Source organism: Thunnus thynnus, chromosome 19, assembly GCF_963924715.1.
Source record: "Thunnus thynnus chromosome 19, fThuThy2.1, whole genome shotgun sequence".
Lineage (NCBI taxonomy): Eukaryota > Metazoa > Chordata > Actinopteri > Scombriformes > Scombridae > Thunnus > Thunnus thynnus.
This window is the reverse complement of record NC_089535.1, coordinates 15,409,947-15,434,651: the sequence shown is the minus strand read 5'-3', so window position 1 is coordinate 15,434,651 and position 24,705 is coordinate 15,409,947. Positions and strand designations below refer to the sequence as shown.

Here is a 24,705-nt window from a genome sequence, read left to right as displayed (position 1 = left end):
AAACAGATTAGTTATCTACAGTTGTATTCCCGATGTGATCTTGTTGCTTACTTGTCTAAATGAAAAAAGGATTTAAGGATCAACAACATTTTGAAGAATAGGGAGATTGTGTGTTTTTGCTAATTTATAAAAAAGGCACTGTTTGTCTTTCATTTCATCTCTTTTATTTCTCCTTGATAAAAAAAAACAACAAAAAAAACAAAACAGATGACAACCTGTTCCTGTGGCTAGACTGTGACCACTAAGGGCCTGAATCTGAGTCACTGTCTCACTCCTTGTCTCTCTTGGGCTGCCCCATTTTCTTTACACACCTATCAAGGTTAAGTTTGTGGGCCAGCATCCTCCAGTCATTGCCTCTGGTTTGTGGTGCATCCAGGCTGCCGCACAACTTTTGTCGGATGGAGACAGGGATGCGGAAGGCATTGGGCCCTACCAGCGTGGTGATGTTACTGGCGGGGTCCAGCAGAGATGTGTCGATACTCTGGGAATCCTGCAGAGAGAGAAAGTTTGAAGGAGAGACATTGAATGTAGTAATTGCATTTTTTTGAGCTGCAGGCTGCATGGACATAATTTAACGCCATCTCAGAGAATGTAACATAATTTAGTTCAAATGGATTTGTAGCACAGAAAATGTCTGGTTCTGGATCCCATAAAAAAGTGAACATTATTCATTTCATTGCCATCCATTTATTGATGCAAGCCGAGTGATTTTTAAATATATTGCATCTGGAAGATTAAGTGCTGGTGGTCTGGATACAGAAGCGAGAGCAAGACCCAGAGACAAATGAACCAAGGCCACACAGGGATACAGCTCTGCACTGCATGTATTGTAATTCATCTCATTACTGAGCACAAAGCTGGAGTGCTCCTCCATCCCTCCATCCCTCTATTCTCCTGGCCAGATGGCCTTTGTGAAGCAAGTACAGCACGGCTGGAGGGTGATTATTCTCCCTCTGGTCTTCTCTGTTCTGCATTGGCCTGTCATAGGCAGGACTGTATGAAATCTGCAGGGTCAAGATTCCCCTTCTTCTACTGTGTTGGTGTTTATGTACGTTGCAAAAAGAGGGAAAAGGAGATGGAGGGTAAATTCATTCAATTGTCTCTCACAGTGGAGACACTGCTCTGAATCAGCTCATATCTAGACAAGGAGAACTGTTTTTTTTTATATGTTATAAGTTAAACAGAAGGCTACATTTAGCCCTACCTCTGACAGTGTCGTGTCCAGCTGAAAAATCTGTCCTTCACCCTCCACTTGGCGTACACATATCTTACAGGCCAGGTCCACAGTGCCGGAAGAGAATCGCTCCAGAGTAAAGCAACAGTGGAGATTCCTCTGTGAACCGCTCCACACTTGCTGAAAGGAAAGCTCCTGCAATGACATGAAGACGGTAGAAGCGTTACTTAACTGTCAGAGAGCATGTGACGCTGTTGAAGGCGTTTTTTTTTTAAAGTGTACATGACTTGTTTACCTGGTACTTGGCTAATAGTTTACTCTTCCACAATGTGTGGGGGACATCATGGATGGAAAGTCTCAGGTTGTGGGTGCTGTCCTTAAAATTGAGAGTCTTTGGTTCATCCAACAACTTCCCACCCATCTGTTTCTCCATCTGTAGGACTTCCTAAATGCACACACACACACTTGATTAGTGTTTACCTACAGTAAATATATGACAGCATGCAAACTGACCTCAAAACAACTTCTTTTGTGCTGCTATAATCAGTTGTTCTGCTGTTTGCTACAGCAGTTTCTTTAAAAATACCCTTAATGGAAATTTACAAATGAAGTGTTTTTCATAGTATATTCAATAGAGTTCCCTCAAGGCTTTATGAATCTGAATCTAGACCTGCCATCTGAAACTTCAATGTCCTTGCAAGCAGGATCACTATCACTTCTCAATACCTATTTCCAAAGTTAATAACCGTGTACAATATCCTTCCTCGGTACAATAATCCTTCCTTATCTTTCCTCCATGTAGGTGGATGCAGGTGTTACACAGAATTGAGGTGAGGAGAGAACAGTGGACCAGGGGGATAAGTGTGGCTTATTTTGTGTTTGCGCAGCAGCTACGTCTTTCTAGGAGCAGCAACTCTATTCAAATGCAAGCGCTTGTCTCTCCTTATTGTGACACACCGACAAAAAAATTCTCATTCCACCTCCCACTCCTCATCTGTTGGCTATGCCTACACACACACAAACACACATTAACAATTCAGACAAAATGACAAACCCACAAACATAATTAATGCTTACAAACACATTTAATTTCCGCTACATAACCTTTTGCAAACATTGAGAGACAAAGAAAGGATACTCACACACACACGCACACACAAACACACATATACAACCTGCTGCATATTTACCTTGAGTGCATCCTGTGTGTCGTCCAGGCAGTAGACTCTGATGTGATACTCCATGGCGGGGCAGGTGACAGGGCCAAAGATGGCTAGTTTGAGGCGTTTGGTGGTGGCAGCGCTGAGAGATTGTCCCACGAGGCAGTAGGTACCCAGCGTCTCTGTCAAGATGTGGCAGGCCTCATCATCCATTTGGATGTAGCATGGTGTGGTGAAATTTTCCTCCCCTACCACCACCACATCCTGCAGTGTGGACAGGAAGAAAGAAGACGTCACACAAGTGTGGGAGATAATAAGCTAAAAATGACAGAAATAGCTGAGGCTTTATCACAATATTGCCCACACTATGTTGTAGCATTTGCATAGGAAAAAGGTGAGAACTAAAGAAGACACGATTAAGAGCATTTCTAATGTAGATATAGACCAAGAGTCACTCTGCCCCAACTAAATTTCCTCATATGATTTCAGTTATTGGCAAATAAGGACAAAGTGTAGCTGTTTATACAGCAGTAAAGAATAATCTGAGTTAAAACTCATGTTCTTTAACATCTAAAAAAATCTAAAGTACTAAGAAAACCAATATTTTCTTAACATTCACCATTCAAAGAAACAACAAGATGAGTTCAATTCCTAGTTTAAGTAAATCATGTGCACTGAATCATTTGAATAATCTCCTACATGTTTATACACAATACCTGGTACACTGATATGCATACTGTAATACCAGGAGCTCCCTTTCATTTTATTGCGACGTTTTCGATCAACTACAGGTCTTCCTCAGGCGAAGTTTTTGATTTAGTCTTTTTTTTTTTTTTGATAAATTGATTGCTGTTTCCAACACCTATCCCACTGAGGATTTGTGGATGTGCACACAACTACTCTGTTTTATTACACCAATATGCATAACCATTACATCAAACGCAGAAAAACTGTCATAGTTTGCTCCCTAATTTACATGTTCTGAAACTGAGCACAATGTCACTTCATTAAATTTTTGTTATAGTGGAAACGTTGATCTAGTGCATTTGTCACTCACGCAACATTCTTCACTGAATATTTCGCATGTCTGACAACTTCTTGTTATCAAATGGAAAATGAATAGCTAATTTGGAAGCAGAACATCAATTCAAGTTGAGATGTACAATCAAGGGTCACAGTCTTTTTACATAAGCTCTGTCCTGTAGAAATTACTCTTTACGTGTGTGTATTGCTAATGTCTGACAGTGTGTATGTGAGGTAATGAAAGAGTGAGTATCCAGACCATTTATATTTGCCCCCTGTAATAGCACTAATGCCAAGGCATATTTCTCTTTCATTAAGAATGTCTGGTCTGAGGAGGCTCACACAGAACTCCCTCTTTCTTTCACCCTCTCTCTATTGATCTTTCTTGATCTTGCTTTCTCTCTCTCTCTGTCTTTCTCTCTCTAATCCAAACACTCCTGTGAGCAGCACACTGGCATTAATTCAGCCTATTATGAGAGACAGAAGAGGAATTATAGCATTTTATTGTGAGCTAGGCCGTTTAACAGCAGTATTATTGCTGATCATTAGACTCTTTAACTACTCCTGGGGGATGGCACTGGGGCTCCTTATTGGAGGATAATTAGAATACACAGTGGAAAAGTAGGCTTTTGCTTCATACATATGTGTGCATGCACAAACAATCAACAACACGTAAACACATATGCACACACTCACACAGCCTAATTTATTCACAAATTTCTGACTGTATTTATCAGTGGAGATTTTTTTTTTGAGCCGTAGGAGGATAAATCTTTGTAGGAGAGTTACTGAAGCAGAAAGCCCCACATGTTCCTCATTACATGACCTGCTGTCTTCATCATCATCACGACACCATGTTTCCTCAATGACTGTGTGTGTATTTGTGTGTGTGTGGGTGCTTCGATGGGGGTGGGGGGTTGCTATACATATACATATATATATATATATATATATATATATATATATATATATATATATATATATATATATATATATATATATATATATCCATGAATTACCTCTTCATTCAGAGGAGCTCTTCCCTCCTGCTTCTACTGCAGTGATGAATACACATCTTGACAAAGCATGTCATATAAAGCAATATTTCACACATGCAGCATGGTGGCTGGCCTCAGTGGGAAGAGAACCTCATATAAAGGATGTTGGCATTATAGTGGATATTACCATCTGCATTTCTGACAGGTCAGAGATTTAATCAATAGTTATTTCTTCCTTAAAAATACTCAGTTTACACTGAGCTTTATTGGCTGCTCCCAAGTAATTCATCAATGTCACAAAGGCATGTGGGACCAGTCTGGCAGTTTTTTCTGCTCCATAAGTCATTTCATCACATCAGCAGTGGCGATTGTAGAAAGACTTGCTGAAAATGACGTTATTCGAGCCACTATTCAATGATGAGCTGACAGAGGGCTATATATTGGATAAAGGGTGTTGCTAAGTAGTTGTATTTTCAATATATGACTGCCTGCATATACTCCAACTAGCGCTTCAACATTTTCCTAAATACCCTTCCCAAGAGTCGTACTGTCTTTGAATTGATATCTTAATGACTGATGCATTGAGCCTTTAAAAACAAAAATCCAAATTCTTAAAAGAAACTGTTGTGATGAGCCCTGCTGCTACACAAATGCTTATTGGTTTGTTTTTATAGTTTGGCTACTTTCCCCTTTAAAAAGGTCTCAACACACTCCTGCAAATAAGAGCTCATTAAAAACCATGTGGAAGGAAAACTTACCCAGAAATGCTCCCTTGACAAGTCAGAAAAAGATGCTAATAACTGCCTACAACAAGGTTTGTCGTATTATCTGTCTTTGGATAGAGATTTTTGGGGAAAGAGATGACAACCAGACCATCTCTTACACGTTTAAAGCAATTTTTGTGATTAAGGTGGAGGCATAGTTTCTCTACATTTGATCTCCTCTTGGTAATTCGACTTCTCTATGTGTGTGTCTATGTGTGTTTGTGTTTGTGTAACAGAGAGAAAGAAAAGGAAGGCAAGAAAGAGGGAGAGGATAGACAGAAAACATTCACACTGCTGCCCTCAGCAACCCAACTTATCATCATCAGCACTGTTAATGATGAAGCCTGCAGGCACACATCCTCCAAAAACACACACACACACACACACACAATGGCACACACAAATATAAATAGGTATTCATAAGGTAGAAGAAAACAGTCTGGGGAAAAAACAGTCCCAGCCTGTTCCCCACTATTAGAGGTTTACTATTTCAGCACCTGATTGCAACAAGACTTTCTTCTGAGTGTTGAGCCGCACAAACAAAGCAGGGAAAGTTGATCCCTCTAACCTTCTCCATGCTACAGTATCTATCATCTCATTTTGTTTTTTCACAATACCATTCCTCTTTGCTCTGTTTCTACTCTTTTTTTCAATGCGGAGTAGAATTATCAACCAATTTATATCTTATTTATGGATGGCAAGCACATCATTTCAATACTTCACACGACTGTCAAAAGCACACTTTCAAAATTGTCCATGGTTATAGACATTAGTCTACTGTTGCGCAGTGTTTTCATTGTGCATGCCATAGCTCACCTCCCACTTGTTCTGCTGGGACTGGCTCTTGAGCTGGATCAGCCAATCCTGTTGGCCGTCAAATACTGCACAGTGGTGCATGGTGATGATGACGGGCCGAGTCAACAGGGCCCCAGGGGGCCCACAGCTCACCACAGGGCTCAACACTGTTTGGCCATCATCCACTGAGGGCCTGGAGATGCAGAGAATTACACACAAACACACACACACACACACACACACGCTGTTTAGTGGCAATGTGACAGCAGTCTCGTTGTATGTGTGACATGGTGGAGCTGACAGGGGTAAACACAGCTCTGGGGTGTTGATGTGGCAGTCCGCACTGCATACCTCATGTTGTCCTTCCTCTGAACCGTCACATACATCTCATACACTCTGCCTTGGGGAATAGCCCCTGCTGGAATTAGCAGACTCACCCCTGGGGAGCACAAAACCAGACAGACACACAAACAAAAATGCAAACATATGAGTTGTGAGTTGTCAGGTAGACCAGTGTCTTTACAGTTATTTGTCCTGTCAATGCCTGTCATGATGCTAGCACATTGATTATTATAAGATATATATTTTTTACCATCTCAGTTTAGCGTATTTGCATGCAAACATTTGTTAATCTGCGCTAAACTCAAAGCAGCTGAGGACAACAAAAATAACATTAGTTTGGCAGCTATTTAGTCATAAATGAAGCTATTGGACAAACAGAAATTTTGAGCTGATGATGATGCTAGATAAAAGGTCAGGGGATCAAACTTTTTAAAATTCCTCCTCTGGGTGCTATTAGTATCTGTACCAAATTTCATGATATTCTATCCAATAGTGATTGAGATATTTCACTAAAAACCAAAAATGATGACCTTGTGTAATGGACCATCAAAGTCATTACAAGGAAAAGTCAGGGGATCACAAAAGTTTTAGAATTTATCCTCAAGGGAACTTGAATATCTGTAGCAAATTTCATCCATCAAATACTTGTCAAGACATTTCACTCTGAACCACAAATGTCAACTTCATGGTGATGCTAGAGGAAAAAACAGATTTTATGGCAATCCAAGATCAAGATCAAGATCAAGATCAAGATCAAGATCAAGATCAAGACATACTTAATTTGTCTCCACAGGAAAATTTGTTTTGGACTTCAGAGCCAAAAAGAACACATATGACATAAAACTTGTAGCACACATCATAAAACCATAAACCAGCAGTATAGAAAACAAGCACACAGAGTATGGCTCACAACCATGCAACACTATCAGAAGTGCTGGCGAGTAATTGTTGAGGTGTTACAGTCTGGACCAAAGTGGTGAACCGACCATTAGACCAGCATTGCAATCCCTAGAGCCTTACCGCTCATAAGGCTAAAAACTAAGAATATTTGTATTATATAAGTATCTCTACATGGTGAGTCTCAGCTATATCACATAGAGCATACAGTAAGAGGAAATTAAGGTCCCTAATGCTCGACCTTACAAAGGAGAATTATGACCATTTGACTTATAATGGGCATATCTTGATGCAGTACTGCACCAGTAAAGATCAGTTGAATCCACAGTGAAAAGTGATAATTATTTCTCTTAGAGAAGTATAGTAATAATCGCATTTCCCCTCAGTCTAAAATATGAAAACTATGGCACTTTACTGCCTTCTCCTATGGCATCAGGAAATGATATGACATTTCATTTGTAAAATCAATGATCTCTCTACTCTTCATATCATTCTCATATTGCTGCAGCCAGCACAATTTACATTTTTCCATTTCAGATTGATTTGATATGACGTCCTGTCCAAAGTGTTTTTTAGGACCCCCCCCCTCATTACTTCATGCACACACACACACACGCACACACAAAAACACATGCATTCTTTCTCTCTCTGGAGGGGGTTTCTCAGATAACTCATTGATTTCCCATGTCCTTGTACTGAACTTTTCAAAAGGTGACAGACAGCTTCTCTTGCTAGCTAGCGAGGCAATCACAACTCTGCCACAGGGACGTCTCACACACTGCCACTCTCCCTCACAGCAAAGCTTCAAAGAGATGAGAAATGCATTTTAAGATGCAAAATACCAAACAGCCACACTGACAGTGCCACAAAATATTTCATTACCCAGACACACGAACAGATCAAATATCAAATGTGCTCTTTCCTCTCCTTCTGCCTATGTAACATGATGAGGTGGCTGTGCACAAACGCAGCTGAGAATATTTTTACAGGAATCAAAACGCAAAAAGAAAAACTTAAGAAACTTGAGAAGTCAGTGTATCCTTTAATGTCTCTGCTAGTTTGTCTATGCCTGTCAACATGCATCTGTGGCATGTTACAAACAGCCCGCATGTGTTTGAAGTGAGGACAGCATAGCTAATGTAAGCTGCCTGAAATAGTACACCTCTATGCTGTACTTCTATTGCACACACCTTAGGTATCCATCAACCCCTGTCATACTGTGTGCAGTCAACACACTGATAAGTTACATATGGTTCAGCATATTATTTCAAAGTCTTGTCTGTGTATTTAAAGGTTATCCTGGTAGAAATGGCAAGGTACAGAGGTAACTCATAACTCATACATGTATAACACAATATATACTGTACACATGTAGTATTGTATTTCATTCCATGTATAATGGATAGTTTATGAAGAATTTGCAAAGATTAACAACACTCCAATGGAGCTGCTACTGTACATGTTTTTTTTAATATTTGATACCTAAAACTGGTTTTTCACGTTATTGTAAACCTTAAGCTCTAATATGCCCATATCTCCATTATTTATTGACATATGGAGCAAGTCTAAAAAATGGAATCACAGGTTAGCCATGACTTGTCTTAATCTGAGCCATATGATATTTTTTCTTTGTCAAAAATATGATAATTAAGATCATAATTATCATGTTATGCATGTTCTGTGTTGCTAGTTTGTTTTTCATTTTAAAGATCCCTTAAAATAATATCATCAATTCATTAATGTGATATAATTACTGTTGAAACAGGTGAGTACAAAGAGTAAACAAATGGGCTATTAGTTATGGATCGAAAGGATTATTTGTCATGACCGTAATGGTTGGACTAGGTACAACCTCTAGAGCAGATCACCACGAAAGAGACACTTTTTCCAAGACATAATGGTTTTCCTGGGAGTTCAAGTGCTCATTTCATGAGATCTGCAGGGGTAACATTTTGGGCTGAGAACATCATCACCAGCCTATTATGAATGAATGAGTGGCCTCTTTGGGACACAGAGAGAAGAGCTGATGGATGGTCCCTTCTCCATGCCAGACTATACTGTGGAGAGGGGTTAATTCTTTCAGTATGCACACATGTGGAGATGCACACACATAGTCACATCTTCTCATATGCACATACACACAACAGGAGGTACTATAACTAAATGCTCATGTAACGAGGAGCTCACAAAGTACCTGAAAGGAGAGGCACTGAGTGGATGAACACATGCAGCTCTGATCAAAACAGACAAAAGAGAGCTAATGGGTTTTAAGACAGACTATGACAGAATTTGCTGGAACTAGCAGATCCTCTTTCATGAATCAGAACTCATTTATTTCTTTGTTATACTATGTTTATCTCTGCATATTTTGAAATACACAACCAATTTTGGCTGGTTAAAAGTATAAATACGCACTGAATTGTAGATCAAAACACAACACACAACTGTGAAAGCACTTCCTCTCATTGTGTGGTACAGTACCTGAGTTGGGCACAATGAGGTGTCCCCCTTGGGAGCTGAAGGAGCCCAGTGCAGTGCAGGATGGGTCCCTGGTACGGAGCAACGTCTGGGTCTGTGTGCGACGGCCCATCGTGCTGTCACTGTTGTCCAGGAGGCAGTGTGGTAGCTTGGGTGACAGTTTAGAGGAAAATTCCCCTCCTAGGTCATCCTGTGGAGTTACTAAGCCTGAGGAGTTGTACACCTTAATCTTCAGGTTGGGAAGGGGGTCCAGCAGGGGGGAATTTGTCATGGGGATTTTGTCAGCCACATCATGGAGGGCGTAGACGGGGCCTCGGTACATGGCGGCCGCTGAGGTAAGGTCAGGGGGTGCTGTTAGGAGATCAGCTGATAGGAAAAGAAAGTGACATCAGTCAAGCAGAGTAAATGTCTTAGGGAACTATTGTGGTAATCATACACTCATCTCATCTCTCCAACTGTGGTTGTGGAGAACTGGTGAGAAACTAACTTGAAACCAAAATAACCTCAAGGAAATGAAGTGTTGGCAGCAATCAGTAAGGCTGCTGTCTGGCTATACTCATTTGTTTTTCACTCATTAGGGAAGTCCACTTCACCACCAAGAAACATTACTCAGTCAGAGAAGTTAAAGGCGCAGCTGTGATTCATGAGTACCAGATGGCATCACTAACGCTCAGTTTACCCAGTAGGTACAAGGATGAATGTTCAATAGCTGGGCTGAGTGGGTGGAGCAAGGGCAATAGGAGCTCTCTGTCCTCCAGCTCCTGCACTGCCTCCACCCCACTCTGTTTTCCAACAACACCAAGTTTCCAAATGATACGGATGTCAATGAAAGTCAAAAAAGTTATTCAAATAAGAGAAGAAAGATGGCCAGAATAAATATTTATTGTCATTACCATCTTTTTCTAGTAGTAGTACAGTAGTTGCTGAGGTGTTAGTAGCGGTAATGTTTGTGCTGTTATAATTCATGCTAAGTAGACCACTAGTTACTGTTAGGTATAGTAGTGTAGGTATGGTACATTACTGATATGCATTCAGAGTGTGAGAGGATGTACTTTTCTGTCAACGACCATTGTGTTCTTCACATCAAATGAGGTTTGACGTGTTTTATGCATGTCTCGACTTGAGCAGCAGATCCGCACATACAGACTGGCTTTGATTTGTCTATCTACAGTATCAACATCAGGTCCTGTCATCAGTAATCTGGTTCTGGCATCTACTGATTTGGATAGCTAGAGGCTAACATCTATATTACTGCTGCATATATGTATGAAGATAGCCCTATTAGTTTATTATAGAGTTGAAACCTATGTAATCAAAGGGAAATCTATTTCCATGTCAAATTCAATGGGGAGGATTACACAGGGGTGCAAATATTGTTGGAAACAATAACAATCAAAATACATCTTACAGCAATCAAATAAGATTATGTTCTGACTTTAATTGTTATGATTGCTATGAATTAAACTGGCTTAAAAATATCTTTTTAAAATATGGTTTACTTTTGTGCAAAATGATTTGTACTTTTAAATTGGATGAACTCTACAATCTATGTTGCTTGCAAATGTTTCTTCGTGGGTTCAGTGCTGGATTAGTGGACATGTTTGATGTGTGTGAGTCAGACATTGACAGGGATGACAGAAAGAGCACATTACGCAAATATTTTGGCTCTAAATACCAGCTGTACATTTGCTGCCCAAGCAATTATTTATGACATCAATGCTTCTTCTACAGTATTTTAAAAACTTTCCTGTGTCTACTGTCTGCCTCCGTCTTTGTTATCTTCTCATTTTTCTCTGTTCCCCAAACCCCGGAATGACTAGTTACAACATTATTACTCTGATCTGTCTGTTTCCCCTCTGTCTTTTAGTCCAGCTCATTGCCACCTGTCTCTGCGGTCTTACTTCTAAGTCCTGCGTCACCAGCCCGAATCTAATTACAGTTTAATACGTGACATACAGACTAGCCTTATTATGCCTTAATGAAGGTGCATAGTTTGGCATCCCTTCACAACGTCAAGCATTTTAATTTCATCACCCCATCCGCACAAACATCCTGTCTGTATTTCTCTCACAATCTTCCTGTTCATCTACAGTCAAAAGGGCACATTTACATTCACATCATCACTAACACACGTGTTGCCAGAACAGACATCAACAGTCAAACATATCTAACCAGGTTAATGCAATAGGTTGCAAGAGATTCCCAATGCCTGACAACACAGGTGTGCCATCTAGGGCTGGATATCCAACCTCAATAACACTGACAGGTACCAAAAGTTGATATCGAACGCTTGCTTATATCATAGTCTTGTTTACTCATTCTTCGATCTGATGTTCATTGACTTGAATAATAATTTTGACAATTTTAGACAATTACATTTTGTCCAAGTTCTTTTAAAGCCTCTTGTATTGCGACAATATTTAACAACTTAAGTTCGTTTAACTGTCTCAAGTATCGTTGCTAGTATCTGAAAATTTCAAATGATACCCAATCCTAGTGCCATCTGATGTTCACTAGCTCACTTAGAGGTGATGTAAAAGACACTCAAATAGACAGCCTATATGAATTTGAAAACAAGATGTTACACACATACACACAAAAAACAACACATATATATCTATCCTGTGCCACACCTTTGCGAGCAGTCTTGATGCTGACCGGCTGGAAGCCTCCATTAAGGGCAGAGGAATCGATGATGTCAGAGTCAAAGTCCCGGTGGTTCTTCCTGTAGATGAAGAGCGCCACGACGACAGAGATAACCAGGCACATGATCACTGCTATGACAATACCCACATACAGAGCTACATCATCTGTACTGGGGGCCACTGGAGAACATGGGGGTGGGGGTCAGAGAAGAGAGACAAAACAGAGAGAGAAAAATAGTCTTTTAAGATCTCATAAGTTCACATCAACAGCATTAACCTTTTTTTCTCAATATGCAGGAGTTGTGATGAAGCTATTATCAGCAGACTAATATCCTGGTTTAAAATTGAGCCGGATATTAATAACCATCTACTGGGAAATAAATGCATACACTATATCTCCTGTCTTTCTTTTTTCATTGTGGTTAATGCTGGCTTGCTGTTGCTGGGCGTCTGGGTGTTGATGAAATAACATAGGACACTCTTAATTATTAAAAATGAAAAGGGACACCATTAAAACATGATATTGACGCATACAGTGTAGAGTACTGAGTTTAATGTGAAACATTGGGTCTGTTTCACCTTTCAGCTTTGCCATCTAACATTCAATTTCAACTGAAGTTATACAGTAAAGATACCAACTTACTACAAACATATACTGGAGTCTTGACTAGTGTGTCTATGTTAGTAATAATTCATGAAAGAAACCATATGGCATAGTATGTGTGAGACTGGTTGTATACTACATCATAAAGATAAACAAGAAAATAAAGATAAAGTAATGATGATAAACTCTATACACACCAGCGCAATTAATAAGGAAGGCTGTTCCAGTGCAACACAATGACACACTGTCCTAACAAGCGGGCTCAGAAGCTAGATCAAAAGTTCCAAAGACGGAGATATAGATGTTTTCATCTTCAAATTACCGTGCTGTGTTAGAGTTCAGAGTCTGTCTCTGTCTTTGTTCTTACACACTGCAGATAAGATCTAGACATAGCTTGCATTTCTCAAATTGTCTTTCATCTATGTCTCCCTCCCATAGTCTTTCTGTCCACTTTCCAGCTGGAGAAACCTCTGTGATTAGAAGGCCTGGCATGGATATAGTGGCTGCTAGAAACGCAGACTGCAGACAGGCACTCATTACAGATCAGACCTTTTAATGGATACCTACTGACAGTCTGAACTCTCTGTGGTTTTTAGTAAAGAATGTCCTTCACTGTCACCAAGTTGACAAATGGAGGGGAAAAAACTCTTCTTTAGAGGTAGGGAAATGTCAAAAGGCATGTGTGAGCCTGTGTATCTGAATGTGTGTGTTCATTGTTCCATATACTGTATGAATGCATACAGTACATGTCGGGGGGGGGGGGGGGTTCTACAAAAAGTCAAAGACTAAAGCATATAAATCCATACTTATTAATGAGGGACACAGAGGTATTTCAATAAGGTAGATACTTTCATTTCTGAGATAATTTGAGTATGCAAATGGAACAGAATCTATACCAGTAGATGGCAGCATCAGCCATAGATCCATACAAAGCATATTCAGGGCATGCGAGATGGCAAGCATTTGTGTAAATTAGCCTCATGTGTCTTAGAGGTACGGATTGCACTCAATCTGTGTCTCCTGTGTTCTCTTGCACAAAGGAGGATAAAGGAGTAGAAGAAGAAAAGCTAGAGCAGAGTGCTTTTGTGACAACTGAAAAGCATAAAGTTGTGTAATATTTATCACCAAGTATCACATACTGTACTTAGTCTCCAAAAGTAAAAAAAAAAGTGCATAGTTTTCTTCTCTATAGGTAGGGCTGGAAATAAATCAATTTTAAAATCTAATTAAACAAGTACACAATCGACTGATCAATTTCATGCTCTCAGAGAATCTCTGTTGCAATGAAATTGGGTATTACCCTCACATGGGAATTCCCTTTCACTCACAGCACAAACATGCTGATTAGAAAAAGTGGATTTTTTTTCTCCTTAGATTAAGCTCTACTGAATGGCCACAATTAAAGAGTTAACACTGTGGGCATTTCTAAGGCTTGATTCACTCAGTCCCCAGAAAGGACATATGTGGTCTGGCCCTCTCTATTCAGCCTTAACTGAGACATCACATTAAAGAGGAGTGTCAAGATATATCCTCATATATGTTAGGCTTCTAATCCTTCTTCTTGCTCAGACACGAACAGAAAACAGAGCAAGGAGTCAGCGATGAAAGTCTGAAAATGTAAATTCACTGCGCTCCCTCTGCCAAGCTTCTCCGCAGTTATTTAACATATATCCCCTCAGTCGAACAATCTTCCACCCACGCTTTGATGATAAAGGCAGCAACCTGCTAAGTGTACGCATTGAAATGTATCACTTAGATTAATACATCCCTTTGAACATGAGCCATTGTCAGAAAGGGGAAAGTACAAGAAATGGAAATGAAAGGGATTATTGAACACTCCATTCTCTGTGAGGACGCAGAGATTTAGAGGGAGGGTGAGATACAGAGAGAAAAATATTAAGAAATGTACACTGAGAGAGAAACAGTGGGTTAACTTCTCTGCCAGACTCAGCGCCTGAGCTGACAGCGAGGCAAACTGTCAGGCTGAAGTTCACAAGGAGCAACAGGGTAAAGGGCAGTGTCAGCTCTGAGTTAGAGAATAGTAACATGGCTGTAAACAGGCAGGCAGCTAGCAGAGACACATTATGACAGAGGACAAACAAATGCAAATACCCTGAGTTGGCTATCTGTAAGTAAAAACAGAATAGCAGTAACGAAACATAGATGTACTGAAAGAACAATGGCAAATATGTATTATCATTCTATCACGGGCAAGTTTTTGTTTTCTTGTTTTATGTTTTTAGTGCAAAAACACAATTTAGGAAACATTTCTGTTTGCAAAAATGTAATGTTTTCTGAATGAGTGATTGCAAATTCCTTGTGCACAACCTGCCAATAAAGTCCTTACAAACAAGATTAGAGACAAAGACAGACATGAGAATGAATATAGAAATAATGTGAACGGAAAAAAATGATTAAAAAAAAAACAATAACTCACATGGATTTCCCAAATCATTCTTGTCTTTTGCCTCAGATGACTTCTGATATAAGGAACCTTGAAAAGAGGAAGGGATTGTGGATGGGAGGGAGAGTCAAGGAGGTAAAGATAGGGGCAGGGAGGGTGGAAGATGATGGGAGAGGGATGATGAAAATCAAATTTAAGCCAACAGAAAAACAAACTCAACAAATGAGACAGCAACAAACTCATGAGTAGGAGTGATGACACAGGGAAGTGATCTTTCTTGATTTGGCCCCTCCTCTCCAGATCTGTGCATAGAGTATAGAGATGGATGAGAAGAGCGGGGGGAGGGGTGGAGGTTCTGTGAGGGAGTGGCGTGATCCATCAACTGGGCTTAGTGCCTCAGCAGCAGCAGGACTGATGCTGGCAGGTGAGGGGAATGGAGAGGCTGATAAAGTGTAGGCTCCAACAGAGTCAATAGAACCAACAGCCTTGCATCCGTCAGTTGAAGGTGGATGGAGAAGGTAGTGCACGCGATAAAAGAAATGATTATGTTAGGAAAGTATGAAGAGGAAGAAGGTTGAAGGACAGATATTTGGAGAAAAATCTTCAGAATAGATGAGTTTTGGACCGGACTGTGGTTTTGGTCGGCTTTGTTGTTGCCAGTTCATGTGTTTAAGTGAAGAGTAACTTCTAAAAGCAGGTTAGAATGACATGGTGCACAGCCAGGGATAGTGCACTAGTGCACATAATATTAAGTCTCCCTGGGACATCCATAAACAACTATACAAACAATGTACTCCTTATTGGAGAGGGAGAGAGCCACAGGCAGACAAGTGGACCGACAGGAAAATCAATGGCTTGATAGATGGGGCTGGTGTGTACATGTAATCAGGCAACGGGGAGGACGGGCTGGAGCAGGGGGAGGTGACTGTCAGGGTCAGTCTAACTGATGGCCCATTTGAACCCATCCTGTAGAGTTTCTATTCATCCTGACTGAGTCTACAGTATAGCCAGAGTAAAAGCATGCTTCAGTGGGAGGGCTCCAAAGGAAACCTCAGAGCCCCAGACAGACAAAGATTATTCTTTGCTGACAACAGCTAAGGAGGAAGGGGGGCCCGTACTACAGGAAATCACTGTCTGTGTTTTAGCTATTACTTCCTTGAAGATGGCAGATTTCCAACCTAAGAGAGAGATAGTTGTCTGGCAAAACTGATGTCATCACTTGAATAGCTTAAGGTAATTTTTTTGCTTCTACTACTTCTTAGTGATGAATATATCTTAACCAAAAATGATATATGTAATGAAATCTTTTCAATCACCTATAGCCTGTTGAAAATGTAGGATAAATAACTGTATATTGAAGTAAACCTTACAGTCATGATTTTACAGTCTCTAGGGTTTGATAGCAATGAAGCATTTGCCCTTGCTGGAGTATTCGCCCCCCTTTCTCTAGATCAATATGTCAAGAAAATGTCATGTCTGAGAGCGGGGTTACCAAAGGCTTGGAAAACAACATCAACATTAAGGAGGAGAGACCACAGAGGGAGTGCAAAACAGAGATTTACACAGGCCAGCCTCAGTGAACTGTGAAAACTATACTCATGTGTCAGAGTTGGGAAGTTCTATCTCAACAGACAAAGTGCAACCTCTCTAGATCAATCTGTAGATACTTAACTTTGTTATATCCAACCCTGACAACTCCCCGACAGGCTAAATGTGATAAACAAGCTTCAAAGTAAATTATAACATAAATCTTTCCTTTTTGACTCGGGCCAGTTGTGTTTTTACAGTGAACAGCAATGGAGACTGAGCATCACAAGTTCTATTTCCAGTTCTTGCTGTATCAAATTCCTTTGCCAGATTTCTGTGATGGATTGCAATTGGAGTAATTTAAATAAATTCAAACAACAGAAAATAAGATCAAGCTGCAATGGAATCCACAGACACGTGTTTGCTCAGATCCCAGCCCTGCACTGCAGGGAACAAATCAGCGGTCCGAGGTGAGTTCAGATTGCACACAACTTCCAATCCCAATCATATTTGCTATAATGTGAGCTTTTAGATAATGGGCCGTTCTCCTACTGTAAATGCTTGTGGAAATGGTCATTAGCATTGACATAAGTGGCTTCACCCTTTTAGCTTCCAAAAAAATCAATTCCTGAAATGATTCTAAATCTATATCATTATGGCTTTATATTCTCTGCAAACTGGCCATCAATCTACAAAGAACTCATGCTTCTGAGAGGCTGAGTTGCAGAGGGCGTGCGGCAGGGTGGGGAAGTGTGGGGTGAACGTATGTTGTGCCGCAGAGGGAAATAAAAAAAGATAAATAAGATAAATAAGAGTAGGTCTTGTCATAGATTGCTCCCTGATGTTTCCATACACTATAGACATACTGTATGACCTTGCTATAAAATCAGCTAATACATTCCACTGATGCTAATGTTAAATGAAATCACTGAACACTGAAGTCATAGTTTCCTGTCAGTCCCCACTACATATGGACATGCAATACAGTGTATATTTACTTTAGACAGAGACATGCAGATCCATCAGCCAGCTGCACGTAAAGATGCATATTGACTGCCAATGTGATGTCACCCGTAACCTATAGTACATCATGTCGACACCACACTGCAGGTAGCAGTTTACAACCCCATGGTGCAGCAAAAGCTCAGATCAGCTGTACACACTGACGGCCAGCTGTATCAAATTCAAGGCATCTAGCTACCGTGCCTCTGTTATATTATTGGTGTCACAATCACCATCTGTAGTAGGTTATACATACGATGGAGACATCTGTGACAGTGTGTGGGTCTAACACCTTCAAAGATGTTTACTGGGGAGGAATTTTATTAAACTAGACACTGAATTTAAATGGTTACAGTGCAGTCTTTGCAGCTCTCTCCTTCTCATCTTGTTCTCTTAGTATTATAGGCACAGAAAAGAAGGCAAAGTTTTAGTAGATGAAGTTCAGGGTATCAGATACTTTGCCCTTTAAGTTCTTAACACTGCAGTAAACACACACACACACACAAACAAACGCGCACACACAAACATGGACGTCAGGGCAACTGCAGCATGATTCCAATCTGTGAATGTATTAAAAGGGAGAGGAAGCAGTATTGTTGGCCCAACTGAACACCGTGGCTTTTTTGCTGCTAGAAGAAAGAGAAGCAGAAAATAATTCTTTGCCTGCGGAAAAATATCTGGGTGCACCACAAACTGGCTTTGGCCCTTTTTTGTTAGCAACAAAACAGGAAAACCAATAGAAAAAATGTGATTTATGAGAAAGAAATGTTGGTGCGTCCTGGAGTTGCTTGTGTACTTTGAGATCATTGTAAGAAAAAATGATCATGTACAATACTTGCTCACTTTCCAACATATGTAATTGCTAGCTCAGGAAAAGCAGCAAGTCTACGCTTGTGCCACTTTGTGGCCTCGTGTTTCCTCTCATTGGACCTGAGGAATCCAGAGTTTTTAAATTAAGGTAGTAATCAGAGCAACCTGCTGGTTGTGACCCCCCTCATGTAATTACAATATAATCACTTATTTTTATTTTAAATATAACTCCCAAATGCTTAGCCTGTGACAAGGATAATTACTTAGAGTGCTTCCCCATGTGGCAGAGTCCTTTTTTTAACATATGCTTATATTTGCAGCAGAGCTGACACAGGAAAAGATGTGCAGTGGTTCTGCTTTTATGTCACTTTTGTCCAACAGCTTTTGTGTGTTATGCATGAGAAACAGATCTACTGCGGGAGACAGAGAAAAAGGCGTTTTAGCAAGTCTTATTGTTTATGTATGAGTGAAGTGAAACAGAATGAGTGAGAGACAGTTATGTGAGGTGAGAGTGCTATGTGTAGATGTGAACACAGCATGGTGATGAAGAAGCAGATTGAAACTCATGGTCAAAGGGTGAAGAAATTTCTTTTGTTGGCAGGTCAGAGAGAGTAGCAGAGGATTAGCTGGGTACTCACTCTGCATGCACAGCCCATCAGTGCAGTTCTTGGACTGGAGCACCATGCCCTCACAGTCCTTTCCCCCGTTTTTGGGTGCTGGAGCGCTGCATTCTCTCCTCCTCCAGTGGGTGCACTCTGTCCCACAGGTGGACCACTTACTCCACTCTGTCCACAGGCCATCCACTACCACACAACAGACAGGACAGATGAGGGTCGAGTGAACGATATGGCCAATGAGAAGATGAAGACAAATGGGTGCGTGAGTGTGAGTGGATACGTGATTCAGACAGCGAAGGATATGTGGGAGAGAGACACACACATAAGGGTGGAGGTACAAACAGAGTGAAATATGCAAACTCAAAGTTGCATCATATTTTATGTATTTAGTTTTGTGCACCTAAACCCTTTCCGCCCACTAGAAAGTGGGCGTATTGTTATTTTATACCATACCTGGGCAGAGAGGATTACACGCCAGCTTCTGGATGCCTTGCCCTTCACAGATGGCGCCGCCGTTGAGTGGTGCTGGGTTGGTACAGCTGCGTGTGCGTTTCTGGTAACCACGACCACAGCGGCTGTTACACACCGACCACTCTGTCCATGTCGACCATCCGCCATTTACTGGAATACATAGAAATAAAAACATGTTAAAATATCCTTAAGAATGCTTCCTGTTGAACAAGGTTTATTGTCAGAGTTTTATTAAAGGAAGCAAAAGCATGAAAATGCATAGATTGGGGTGAAAGATTTGGGATAAAATTTAATTACAAATTTAACAAATGTTCTTTAAAATGCAGTAAAAACAGAGAGAGACACTGAATATAGCCATTAGATATGAATTTGATTAAGTTTCTAAGACATCTCTTTACAGTTATTTGCCTATTATAAAATGCTCATTATTAAATGTGTCTACACTGTAGAGTCTCTGTTTTTTGACCCTGAAATCTCAGGTCATTACTTTACCATGCAGCCAGACAGTAAAATCTGGTCAGATTGCTACATTTTCCATTCACTGATTCTTCCTAATGCCTCTCTTCCCTCTCCCATCCATCTCTGTCAGCGACTAAATCCAGTGCAGAGTGACACCAGGGCTTGTGGCTGAGAACAAGTCTGTGGCATTTGAGATGGTAGAACTGGGCCCCTTGGAGTCTCCGACTTTCAAATGTGACATGCTTATGAGTGAAGCCCAAAATATTGGACTCTAGGGGAAGACTGCCAAAGCCCCACATTTCTTTACTGTCTGCTTTCTTTCCTCCGTGGATTATGGCTCTATCTTCTTTCTCCCTCTTTCTCCCCCCACACACTCTCTCCCATTATTTTTCTCTTTTGTTGCCAGTTTGTGCTCCTGTTTCCAGTGTCCTTGTTGCGGGTTGGGCTGAAAATCACTGGGCTAAAAACGCACTCCCTGTCCTTCTCACTTTTTCATCACCAGTGTCAGACACAACTATCCCTCATCGTTTGAGTTTCTTGTACTGCTTTGTGGCGGAGTATATGCGCTTTCACACACAGCACAATTGTGCAAAAATGGGCGAGTATCACATTTTAGAAAAGGGGGATAAAGAGGCAAGGACAGCACAAACAGATGCAGTAACTTGTGGTTCTGTCTCTCAAGGATGAGCTGACATCAAAGCGGTTTTTCGACACTTAGCCCTGATAGACTGCTTAAGTGACAGGGAATCCTTGTAGAGACAGAGACCCTTGTCCCTGGAATATGCTCTCGATTTGTGTTTCTACATCATCCTTACACTGATCCGCTGCTAGCCACATTGTTCTCTATGTTCACTTAACTGTAAGTGATAAGCAAAACAACAAGGATGCTAACAACACCACACCTCCAGTCCGTCCAGGAAAGCTGCTCAGAGGGAGACAGGGAAAAGTGGTGAAAGCTTCATGGATTTGAAACTTAACGCTAGTGAAAATATCAGTTTCAAGAAGCCAGGCAGACATTGTGATAGACCTTCTGATTTCAGACCTATTAGTTTAATTAATTGTAATAAAAAAAAATATTACTAAAGCCATAAATAACAGACTAGCACAAATCATACCAAATATTATCCATCACAATCAAACCGGATTTACACAAAACACAGATTTAAAAACCAATGCTAGACCATGTCTATCTTTAATACAGTATGCCAAGAAGTATGAGAAGGATTTACCACTAATGGCGGTTGATGCAGAATAAGCTTTCGACCGACTCAAATGGCCTTGTCTGTATAAAGTGTTAGAGGTTTATGACTTCCACTTAAATTTATTAATATGGTAAAAACAATCTACAAATCATGAAAGGCACAAGTATATACACATGGAATTCTTTCAGAACCCTTTCCCTTAAGTAGAGGCACAGCTCAAGGATGCCCTTAATCACCCTCCCTGTTCGCATTAGCAACCAAACGTTTGGCTCAAAAAATTAGACAGACAGAAAAATTAAGTGGCATTACAATTGGTAAGAAGCATTACAAATTTAGTTTATTTGCTGATGATTTATTACTCTATTTAAGTAATGTACATATGTAATTGAAATTATGTTTGAAAATTTTTTGAAGCTATCAGGTTATAAAATGAATGAAGGAAAAACAGAATTAATGGTAATGGACAAATGTTTAACTAATTTGGAAACTCTTAACAATTTGAGGTGCAAACAAGGAATATGAAATACCTTTATTGCTATATTAGAGCAGATAAGTTATACCTATACAAAGACAATTCTCTTGTATTAATTAAAGACCTTAAGCAAAACCTCGGAAGGTGGTCTAATTTGAAGATCAATTTAATAAGTAGACTAAATATTTTCAAGATGATGTGGCTGCCAAAATTTCTGCACATATTTCTGACTATATCTATTAAGTTTGACACCAGCTCTTTGGATAGATGTTTAAAATGTGGCACGCAGAGTGACCCCTTAATACATATCTTTTGGTATTGTGATAAAATTAGACTCAGGAGAACACTGAAAGATGGATTTCAAGAACTTATAATTGTAAAGTTGCATTTTCACTAATGATTTGTCTCTTTAAAAATGTTGGGAAAATAAGATACTCATCTGGATGGCAAATTTCTTTTTTCATCTTTAGTTTATGAGAAGCTAATATTACAAAACTGGAAAAATAAAGAAGCACCTACACCTCAAAAATAGAAAACATAATGAAATACTATGAGTATTGAAAGGACAATGTTGGAAGACAGCAACAAAGAGGAACAAATTCACATGATATGGAGCTCAATTTACAAAGCTCTGTAGATGTGTGTGTGTGTGTCTGTGTGTGTATGTGTGTTCCTTAATCCCCAGAGGTAAATCAGCAGTATTATGAGGAGTCCCTTCAAGCACAGGATGAACCCTGTTGCCCTCAGTTAAATGAGCTATCAAGCCAATAGTTGTTCCATGCAGAAAAACAATGTCTCAGGTTGAAAGGAGCATCTGCTTCATGTGTCATTTTTTATGTCTTTAGTAGCCTCCAGCAGGCGTTGAAGTTTAACTTCACAGCCGCGCTGAGCAATAACAGTCATGTTAGTTGATGTTAGTGAGACAGTGGGTGAGTCTGTGTGAAACCACAGCGGGGGTCTCTTTAAGTATGGTTCAGCCACATGAGCACTTCACTCGCAGTTCAGAAAATCACAAATAATCCATTCCTTGCACACCTTCAGGCATGAACAAAATGAGAGAGGGACTGTCTTTATGCAGAGTGACTTTGAAATGTGTTTTATTTAGAGTTGAGCTGACTTCTTATAGGAATTCCACACTTTTCCCTCTCCACTCGTTTATGACTTTACTTCATCTCCCATGTGACCATTGAAGTGGATGAGGTCAGGAGATGTGAGAGTAATGGTAGATATCGTTGACTGTGTTGCTAAGTATAAGACAGTAGTTTACCGTAGACAATAACTGTGGCGGTGGTGCTCCGTCTCTTGGCCACGATGTTCTTAGCCACGCAAGTGTAGTTGGCGGTGTCAGAAAGGCGGGCCTGTTTGATGATCAGGTTGTGGTCAATGGTGATGTAGAAGTTTCTGTCATCTGCGGGATCAATAACCTCCTCATTCTTTAACCACTCCACCTAAGAAGAAGAAGACAACATGAAAAAATGAGAAAAGACAAACATCTCGGATACAACAGAAACGTATTTTAAACAGAAGATGTAAGTGGAGATATAAGACGGGCTGACCTCATTAAATTGTGTACAGCTATATATGTTTAAGCTGCTGTAGTTTTTCTCGTCTTCGCCTTACATTTCAGTGAGTGCCACGATTCAAGCACAACCGTTTGTCTCTGAGGTCCTGCTACAAAAAGTCAATAGCTACCATGCTCTTTTTATTCTCCCCTTAGAACAAAGCACTACAATAGCAACACCATTGTCAGACAGTAGAGAAAAGAAAACTCTCCACAATTCCTGAAGCTGAGAGGCACTCTGACCTTTTCTTATGAGTTTCATTTCTCTAAATGATACTGATATTGAACTCCTGGCACTATCACAGAGCAGGGGGCCATTTAGAGTCTTTATTTGGCTGTAAATCACCAAGATCCTTTAACTCTTCAAGGGGTGTAAAGGTTTCGACAAGAATAACACATGCCACCTCTGCAGCCACTTTGATTCAAAAATATTTCCTGGTTCTCTGGTTTTCTTCAAAGAGGCTGTCCACTGATGAGGAGGCCTGGCAAACAACTAACTTCCTGTGCATTGTGATATCCTATGGGGAGCGGGACCTGATAAGAGATAAGACACCAAGGAGCAGTACTGGCAAAGATAAGCAGGATGTTTATATAGGATCTCTCTCATGAGAGATAAACTATCTTGAAAAAAGTGGGGCAATAACCTGATATGAGTCCTGCCAAGACAAAAAAGTCTGTGGGCTCACTGTTGTTGTTGGATTTCTTACGAACAACACAGAAACTGCATGTAGTGGTACAGATAAGTACAACACATTGGCCATTGTTGTAAAACCAGCATTGTTAGAACTTTCTCAAAAGAAAAGATGGACTGATTGTGACACACACTGGGTTATATGCATCGCCAGCCTCACTAGAATCTAGCCTGAAATGACATACACTATCAAAGATGCCATCAGCGTCACACCTCAGCAAGGCTGCCTGCTCTATTATCCAGTGGAGTGAACACACTGGAGGGGCTGAGAAGAACATATTTTCAATACTTCACTTCACAATTATTTCACACTTAAACTCTTCCAACCCAGGCCTCTTTCAAATCAATGCATACAACACATACAAACATTGCATAAACCATAAGATACCTTTTCCGACATGACAAACTTACACCTGAACAAACACTAGATGCAAACTTAATATCTGCAGCGCTTTATAGTAAACCTTTGGACTGCATTTTATACAGCACCTTTCTAGTCTTATCGACCACTCAAAGTGCTTCACAACATGTCAATATTCACCCATTCACACACACATTCATACATTGATGGCAGATGCTGCCACGCAAGGTGCCAACCTGCTCATCAGG

The 24,705-nt window shown here is 40.3% G+C and overlaps 1 protein-coding gene across 2 annotated transcripts in view; it reads right to left on the bottom strand.

Moving 5' to 3' along the window:
• unc5cb (unc-5 netrin receptor Cb) overlaps positions 1-24,705 on the bottom strand; it is a 124,141-nt gene that overhangs the window by 2,972 nt on the left and 96,464 nt on the right. Inside the window, exons 5-16 of one of the 2 annotated variants that reach the window (XM_067573831.1) lie at positions 23,112-23,292; positions 19,694-19,861; positions 19,262-19,426; positions 15,318-15,374; positions 12,265-12,456; positions 9,635-9,997; positions 6,266-6,353; positions 5,936-6,107; positions 2,365-2,598; positions 1,470-1,619; positions 1,205-1,369; positions 312-490 (exon numbers count right to left, since the gene is read on the bottom strand). In XM_067573831.1, coding sequence (XP_067429932.1) covers positions 312-490; positions 1,205-1,369; positions 1,470-1,619; positions 2,365-2,598; positions 5,936-6,107; positions 6,266-6,353; positions 9,635-9,997; positions 12,265-12,456; positions 15,318-15,374; positions 19,262-19,426; positions 19,694-19,861; positions 23,112-23,292 — 2,114 coding nt within the window. The remainder of the gene's footprint in view (positions 1-311; positions 491-1,204; positions 1,370-1,469; positions 1,620-2,364; positions 2,599-5,935; positions 6,108-6,265; positions 6,354-9,634; positions 9,998-12,264; positions 12,457-15,317; positions 15,375-19,261; positions 19,427-19,693; positions 19,862-23,111; positions 23,293-24,705) is intronic. The other variant, XM_067573832.1, reaches the window with a different exon arrangement.